The sequence below is a fragment of the Gossypium raimondii genome, chromosome 12 (genome assembly GCF_025698545.1).
Source record: "Gossypium raimondii isolate GPD5lz chromosome 12, ASM2569854v1, whole genome shotgun sequence".
NCBI classification, from domain to species: Eukaryota; Viridiplantae; Streptophyta; class Magnoliopsida; order Malvales; family Malvaceae; genus Gossypium; species Gossypium raimondii.
In genome coordinates, this window is record NC_068576.1 from 4,502,392 (window position 1) to 4,511,364 (window position 8,973).

Here is an 8,973-nt window from a genome sequence, read left to right on the forward strand (position 1 = left end):
AACCATTAAGTCCTTTGGTTGTTTTTCAATTGGGTCCTCAAGTATTTTTTAATTAAAAATTAATTGTATATTTACAATTTAATCCTTATACTATAATGAATGATTTTCTCGATTTCATTATATATTTCCAATCCAAGCATATAAATTCTCTTATTTATAAATTCACTAACTCGATTTATGGAATTAAATTCTGAAATTGCATTTTCCGGCACTCTCTATTGTTACAGGCTGCTTGTTCCATTTTGGGTGTTTCAAAGCCGAATTCCCATAGTCGTTATTTGAGGCTTGCCTCGTGATTAGGCGAAGTAAGAAACAAGTCTTTGCTTTTATCTGGGACTATCTTACTAAACGAATTTTCAGTTGGAAGAACAGGCTTCTTTCGAAACCTGGTAAAGAGATTGTTATTAAGATAGTTTCCCAAGCTTTGTCCGTTTATTATATAAGTATGTTCATGATCCCAATTGGTACTTGCGTAGAACTCCAAAAACCGATGAATTCCTTTTAGTGGGGTTTAGGTTCAAGTTCAAGTAAGGGTTTCCACTGGGCCTCGTGGTCCAAGCGATGTTGGGAAAGCAATGTCAGCGTCTATTTGCCATTCCAAACTCTCTTCCTAGTAGAACTTAGACAGTTAAATATTATCCGGATGGGGATTTATTCAATGCTTTAGTAGGTAGTAATCCTTCTTATGCATGGAGGAGTGTCTTTGTGGCCTTGCATTTGCTTTTTAAAGTGATGCGCTAGAGAGTGGGAGATGGGAGTTCCATTCAGGTTTTTAATGGACCTGTGGTTACCTAATGCTGACAATTTTTATGTTCAATTGGAGGCGTTACCGGGTTTTGAAAATTTGTTGGTGAAAGACTTGTTCAATACCGATGGGGTCGGGTTGGAATGATTCCCTCGTTGAGGGACTTTTAGTGCCTTAAGATGCTACGCAAATTCTTAGTAATCCTGTCTTGTTTTCAGAGCCTCCAGACCAGTTTATTTAGCACTTCTCAAAGGATAGCCGGTATGATATGGAGATGAGCTATCGTATCACTCTTCAATCGAGTTCTAATTCTTTGTCGTAGGCGGCGGTTGGTGAACTTGGCTCTTCCTCTGAAAGTTAAGTCTCTTGTTTGGCAGGGGTTGCGCGGTTACGCGAGAAGGGCTGTAATGTTGATTTGAGGTTGTTAGCTGTGGAGATGATGAGAGCCAAGAGCATGTCTTTATGTACTTCTCTATTGCTGCTGCTGTTTGAAGCAGTCTTGGTATGGTGCCTACGCCTAGCTTGTTCACTGATTTTCTTTGGTACATGCTGCAGCTTTCGGACTCCTCTCGTAGCGAACATTATCTCACCGTTTTGTGGAGCATTTGGTTCCATCAGAACTTCTTGAGTTGGAAGAACGTGGTAACACAACCTGACGTATTGTCTGTTTTGCTGATATGCTCCTTCAGGATTGGCCCAAGGCGACTGCTGTAGTCGTCACAGTTGCAGACTGGTCGAGACCACCGGCTGGGTGCTTGACGTGCAACATGGATGCTGTTATCTCGTGGATTGGCAGGTAATTGCTCTAGTAGCTATCATTCGAGACGATCACGACCACTTCATCAAGGGGCACGTTGTTCTACTGTGGGATGGGATGGATCTGGTGTTGGCTAAAACTATGGCCATTCGTTAGGCTCTCTCGTGGCTTAAGTCCCCTCCTGTCGACAATGTCATGGTGGAGTCCGATCGCAAAGTGGCCATCTATACGTTGCGCTCTCCTCGTACTTAGTTGTTGGAGTTTGGTGTATTATCTTGTGACTGTTTGGATTTGAAAGAGTCTTTCCAAACCTTATCCTTTTATTGGTCGCCTTATTAAGATGTCCTTATTACGTGCTCATTGTGTTACTTGAAATTCTCCATCGTCTTAATTTAATGTCTTCCGAGAATGATTTTTAGGGAGGTTAGGACTGGGTGTATTGAGAAGGCTTGTTGATCTGAGTTGAGATTCTCCTCGATTTTTGTTTATTTGTCATCTCTTTTTGTTTTCGTAAATAAATATAAAATTGATTGATAATTTCTTTCTTTTTTATAAAAAAAATAGTAAATAAGTATTTTATAAAAACTTTAATTACCGATTCATATAAATCAAATCAATAATTTATTTATTTATTACCTTAAATTTATCATTTTAAATTTTTTAGATATTATTGAATTTTATATATTTTATTCTTAAATTTTTATAATTTTTAAAGACAGATTTTGATTATCTTTATTTTTAGAGTAAATAAATTGCCTTTTCAACCTATGATGTTTCTCTTCTTTCCCGATAAAATATTGGAAAAATCAAGTCTATTAATTCGAAATTTAAAATTATTTATATAATATCTCGAAAAATAATCCTATTATTATTATTATTATTATTATTATCCTTCCCTCTTTCTTGTACCTTAGCAACAACACTCGACTTTGGGTTGCTTTTCAACACTCTGTCTGGGTTTAGACAACAAAGAGCGAGAGAGAAATAGCGGACTCAACTTCTGCGGATCACGCGTGGCGTAAGGATGAGTGCTTCCAGGTTCATAAAATGCGTCACGGTCGGTGACGGTGCCGTCGGCAAGACTTGCCTGCTCATTTCCTACACCAGCAATACTTTCCCTACCGTAAGTTTTCACTCTTAGGGTTTCTTTTTTCTGTTTGGTATCTTGGGAAAATGCGGGCAAGAGAAAGAAAGTTGACCCTTAGGATTTTTTTTGACTTGGATTTCCCCCCTATTTTCTCCGCAACCAAACGGAAATTATGCTGGTTTGTAGTCGTCAATGTTCCTTTTTTTTTTTTCTCAAAGATGCTTTCTTATTTTCTTTATTTGTTTTTTTCCCTTTGATTATACTTATCATTGGGATCTTGAATTTGGTTTAGAATATTATTCTGACTAATTGAATCATTCTTCATAAATTGTGTTTATCTAAGCAATTTCTTGGGGATTTTCGCTGCAAAAACTTGCAGATATTTATAGTTTGCAAGTTTGTGATGATTTGGTCTGTTTTAGTTTCGATGCACCATCTTAGGATAAAGGATGCTTAGTTTTTTAATCTGCTAATTAATGTTAAACCTTAAAACTGGAAATTTCACCAGTTTTCTGCTAGAAAGAGGAAAGAAAAGAAATTGCTATATCTGTAAATTAGTCCTGATAAAAATTCCTGATGCAAGCCAATATCACAAATACCAATTCACACAGAAAAGAAGATATAGAGGAAGAATGTTAAGAAAAGAAGAGTGGAAGTTCCATTTAGGGATTTTCATTATTGTTGATCTCATGGCTGAATCTTGGGTGATGGCTATGATATTGGGGTTTTATTTTGGTCCTTACCAGTGGTGTGAGGAACATGCTTGTGCTAGAGTTTTCTTCTTTCTGTAAAACTTTACCACATATAGCTATGGTTGATGCTAGTTTTGTAATCATGACTGTCTAGTTCTTGCTTCATTGTTGCGATTACTTTAAGATGACTGGTGGACAGGGTGATTAAAACATTTTCCCCATTTTGTGCAATGTCTTCGGAAACAGGATTATGTGCCAACTGTCTTTGACAACTTTAGTGCTAATGTGGTAGTGGATGGGAACACTGTTAATCTGGGATTGTGGGATACTGCTGGTAACTTTCGATTCCATAATTTTTCCTTATCTGTGTCTTCTAAGTTCCAATGTATATTCTAGTAGTTTTCATTTAGTTTTTCTATCATGGAACAGGACAGGAAGATTACAATAGATTAAGACCATTGAGCTATCGTGGAGCAGATGTCTTCTTGCTGGCATTCTCTCTCATTAGCAAAGCTAGCTATGAAAATGTTGCTAAGAAAGTGAGACTATTAAGCTTTTCATGGCCTTTTTTGAAGATATACATTTGAATTACTTGACCTGCTAATATTTATCTATTTCAAATCCACAGTGGATTCCAGAATTGAGACATTATGCACCCGGTGTTCCAATTATTCTTGTTGGGACTAAGCTTGGTCAGATTCTACTCCAATTTTTATTTTGCATTTATCAATTATTTTTCCTTTCCATCATCTCTTATTGCAATCAATCTCTTTTTCTATATATATAGTATAAGTTGTGTTTAAGCCTAATGAATCCCATAATTTACAACATTTCCAACACCTTTTCTTCACATTTTCCGTGCCCTGGGAAAGGAAGAGGTTGGAGGGGAGGGGAGTTCATTGTCCTTGAGAAATGGGTAGAAGTTCCTCTTGGTGTGTGAAGTAGTGTAGTGCCTCGAGTTGACTATCCTTCTTGGTGAAGGCACCTAAAACCAATCTGTTTCGACTATGGGCTAGTTTAGCATCGCTTTTGAAAAGTGCTAAGAAAAAGTGACTTTGAAAAATGCTTTTGAAAGGTTTGCTTTAAGATCCAAGTGTTTAGTATTGCTGTAAAAAAAGTGCATTTTTAGACATGATGTTGTAAAGTATAAAATATGCATTTAAATGATGTTAAAATTCATTAATATTATGATATTTCAATAAAAATATAAAAATGATTTATTGTAACTAATTATTAATATTTTGGTATAAATTTCAAATATTATTTAAGCAATTAATATTAATTGTTTTAAAATTTAATTTGAATATATAGTCTATATTTTAAATATTAAAATATAGCCATTACAAAATCAAATATATAAAGTTATATATTTGAAACAAATTTTAATAAGGAAATAATGTATACCCTATATAAATATTACATAAAATACATTTGGGTATAAATGAGGGATAAAAACGTTATTTGACTCCAGAAGTGTTTTTTCCAAACACAAACACTTTTCAAAAGTACTTTTGACTTCAGAAGTTGCCTTGTTTTTGTATTGCTTATGGCTCCCAAAAGTGCTTTTGAAAAGTAATGCTAAATGAAGCCTATATATCAAATTAGTATGTTTTTTAATGTGTTTAAAAGAATGCTTTGAGGGACAAGTTTGGGGAAACTTACTAGCTTAATCCAGTTGAATTTATCAGTCCAGTTACAATTGACTACATTTTGTTGTTTTCCAGTAATTTATTTTCTCCTAGTGAGTCATGAAATGTAATCCTTTAGGATATATTAGAAGTTAGTCTAATAATCTTGATGCTCTTATGTCCTCCCCAGCCCTACCTCCTCCTAGCCATGGGACCAAGGAATACCGAAACAAGTTCCATCTGCTTTCCGAAAAAGCCATTCATTTTGGGAGCACTATTTACTGGTTTTAAGGAAATCTTTGGGAACTATAGTGAAGTTACTGATTGTGAACTAAGCCTATGAGATGCTGAAGTGGAATATGAACCCAATAAAATGTTCATTATCTGAGATGATGACATTTGAAGAAAATGGGAAACAAAGAATATAACCGCAAAATTTCTAAGCTGGGCCCTATAATATGTTTTCTCATGGAAACCATATTCTGGGTTTACTTCCATATGAGTTCATCACTCTGTCTGGAGTTAGTTAAATTGTCAATTTCACTATGGATAGTGGGGGAATGAAGTGCATATTAGTTTCACAAGAGGAAAAAAAGTCCATGTGGCAGATGAATAACAAAGAAAGCTATGAAGCAACTATCTAATGGAAGTTTACCTTTCCTAAAGCTAATGAAAGCACTTCATTTCTCAAATTGTAATTTCTTATTCTTGTTCCAAACTTTCCTTAGTAAATATTCCTGGAACATTTTCCCATGTTGATTTGACATCGGAAACTGCTAAATTTATCTTTAAAGCCATCCATCCATCTTTATGATTTTCTAACAGCTACTAAATTTTCTTACTGTAGATCTTCGAGAAGATAAACAGTTCTTCATAGATCACCCTGGTGCAGTGCCCATTACCACAGCACAGGTACTGATCAGAGATGCTTTTTATGGTAACAACTACTGCTGAGTTATGTGCATTGTTGCATCATGCTGTCATTTTTGTTGAAAGCATGAGATCCTAATTTTGATTTTTTTCCCCCAAAGGGTGAGGAATTGAGAAAGCTAATTGGAGCACCTTTTTACATTGAGTGTAGTTCAAAAACACAACAGGTACGATCTTTGGGTTTATCTTCAGCCTTATCTTTTCGACTCTTGGAAAAGATTGTTGATAAACTACTTCTGAAAATACAGAATGTGAAAGCGGTCTTTGATGCGGCCATCAAAGTAGTTCTCCAGCCTCCAAAGAAGAAGAAGAAAAAGAAGAGAAAGGCACAAAAAGCCTGCTCAATATTGTGATCATGCAAAGAAGTGATATGGGTGCCAGATACCATGAACAATTAGCCATTTAATCTGTTAGTTTCTCACCATATCTATTATCTCTTCTCTCTGAGAAAATAGCTCCTTTTGGTATGTTGTCTGAACTGACAGAACTAGGGAACTTTCTACAAGCATCAAAATGTGTCCCTTTTTTTTTCTTTCTCTTGGATTGTATTCTGAATTTGTATATCAAGGGTCTTTCATGTATTTGTCAACAAGCACATTATCCCCTTCAGTTTCTTTGGGTTTAGATATGCTTTGATCCATTGGCTACATTTGCAGAGAACAACCTATTGTTCTCCCTTGTATCTTGTTATGTAATATGATCTTAGTACATTTAAAGGAACTTGCTAATATATGTGTGTGGTTTTGCATTGCCACTTTGGTCCTCCATTGTATTTAAGATTGTCAGGAACATCGAATTTTATGATCTCGAATAAGAGGAAAAGGGGGGGATGAGATTTGTGAAGACAGAAGATCGTTTCACAATGAATATTTGCATCCGTTTTCTCTTGGTAGATTTTGTTGATCAAATTCTGTGGTGCCTCTTTGGACATGTCAACTTCTTTGCTTTCTCAGATTCTCAGCCAGAGAAGCCAGTTAAGCTAAGAAGGAATATTTTTCCTGTCTCGACGTGGGTGGAGAGTGTAGTGGCAACTAAGAAGCTGTTTCCAAGATACAACATGGATTTAGCCTCCCCGGCTTTTGATATTCAAGCCATCCCTTGGGGAAGGTGGCTGTCATATGGTGCTTCATACGAATACGATCACTATCAACATATTGATTTTCTATTTAAGCATGAAATTTGTCTACGGAAAGAACAAATTCCGTGGAATGAAATGGTTGACTTGGAAAGTTTTAAACGACATTTAGAAACAGATGATTCTATTTGGCCTCTTTGACCCTCTAGATTGTTGAGAAAGATGATTAGAAATGGCATCTTTGTGCTGTTCATGAATCAAGTGATGACCACTCAGTTTCAGTGGATGAAAAATATCTTTGTGCTATTTATATGGCTCAACATCTTCCATGGTTTTTCTTTTCTAAATTTCTTGATTCTGTACTGCAAACTTTTTATCTGGAATATATACTGTGCCCACTTGCATCACTATGATAAAGAATTGGTGGACCTCTATTTCCTAGCAACTTGCATTTCCACCATTAAATACATTAGTATCCTCCCCATGAAGGTCGTCTGTGAAGTAATTTCACTTAATATTCACATTCGTTGAATTCCCATTTCTGAGTCTCAAAGTTTTCTTTAATGGCGTCGAAAAGAATACTGAAGGAGCTGAAGGATTTGCAGAGAGATCCACCAACGTCATGCAGTGCAGGTATAGAGTAATATAAAAATGAAAGAAGAAAAGTCTTCCTTCTTGAGCCTAGCCACAACTGCGAATTCATTGTTGGTTATCGATTAATTTAACCATTTATGGCTGCACTTTCAGGACCCGTGGCTGAGGATATGTTCCATTGGCAAGCAACCATCATTGGTCCAAACGATAGTCCCTATGCTGGTGGTGTTTTTCTTGTAACCATTCATTTCCCACCTGATTATCCATTTAAACCTCCCAAGGTATACAACTTAAACTGCACTCACAATTTCCTAGTCGGAATTTTCCCAAAACATAGAAAAAAATATTTTCTTTTATAAGAAAACATGCTCGAGTCCTTGTGACAGTTTCCAACTATCTAACAAATTAACCCTATTCTGTTTTCCAACAAAAACCTGTTTTCAGGTTGCCTTCAGGACCAAGGTTTACCATCCCAACATAAACAGCAATGGCAATATCTGCTTAGACATTCTCAAAGAGCAATGGAGTCCTGCACTCACCATATCTAAGGTAGTAAGTTTGTCGGTTGATTTGGGGGTACTGCATAATGGCTTATATATCTAAATATCTAAACAACTTTACATATTCTATTTTCTATAGGTTTTGCTGTCAATATGTTCACTGCTAACAGACCCAAATCCTGATGATCCTCTAGTTCCGGAGATTGCTCATTTGTGCAAAACTGACAAATTCAAGTACGAATCAACAGCTCGAAACTGGACCCAGAAGTATGCTATGGGCTGAACTTAGGTGCCATATACCTGCACATCCTCTTCTTCCACCTTTGCTTATTTAAGTATATTATCAAACAAAAAGTTGTTGCTGATTAATAAAGAATGTTTGTGATCATCAGGCTTTGAATTCTGAAATAACAAGCTCTAACTATTTTGCTTAGAATAAAACACTTCTGAGCTTAATTATTATTATACAGGCTTCACTTCATTATTTTGTCCTGGGTTAGAACTTGCATCCTCTTGGGTTAGCTTCCTTTTGAAGCTGCCAACCAAACTGTTACGGGTAAAATAGTGAGCGCTGAAGGCGTGGGGTCAACTGCTGTTAGTCAGTAAGATTTTCTATTGTAAACTGTAAGTGAATTACTAGAGAATTAAATATAGTAATTGTAATTACATGAAGGAATTCTTATGATATACAATCTCATTCTTGAGACATCATCTTCTTCCTCTCTCTCTGTGTCTCAATTCCACCATTAGAGCCTCTGTCCTATTCAACTTTCAACTTCCAACTTCCAACTTCCCTACAACTCTAGACCCTATCTCGCCGTGAATTGATCTTACTATTTGGTATTAAAGCACGTTACGTTCTGGATTACAGAACCAAGCAGAATCGCATGAACAAGTTATGCTCGCTTTAAAGGACATCGCAACTCTCAATCTGCAGCAGATACCAAATACTGGCACAATTACAT

General features: G+C 36.1%; 2 protein-coding genes across 2 annotated transcripts; both read left to right on the top strand.

The window, feature by feature from the left end:
• Positions 1-2,389: 2,389 nt before the first annotated feature.
• LOC105762936 (rac-like GTP-binding protein ARAC3) lies at positions 2,390-6,602 on the top strand. The gene is made up of 7 exons (XM_012580913.2): positions 2,390-2,625; positions 3,528-3,615; positions 3,711-3,820; positions 3,910-3,973; positions 5,757-5,821; positions 5,941-6,006; positions 6,088-6,602. Exons 1-7 carry the CDS (start codon positions 2,527-2,529, stop codon positions 6,190-6,192), a joined length of 597 nt encoding a protein of 198 aa, XP_012436367.1. The 5' UTR covers positions 2,390-2,526; the 3' UTR covers positions 6,193-6,602.
• Positions 6,603-7,283: 681 nt separating this feature from the next.
• On the top strand, positions 7,284-8,473 carry LOC105762937 (ubiquitin-conjugating enzyme E2 10). The gene is made up of 4 exons (XM_012580914.2): positions 7,284-7,547; positions 7,662-7,789; positions 7,953-8,057; positions 8,148-8,473. Exons 1-4 carry the CDS (start codon positions 7,478-7,480, stop codon positions 8,289-8,291), a joined length of 447 nt encoding a protein of 148 aa, XP_012436368.1. The 5' UTR covers positions 7,284-7,477; the 3' UTR covers positions 8,292-8,473.
• Positions 8,474-8,973: the final 500 nt, after the last annotated feature.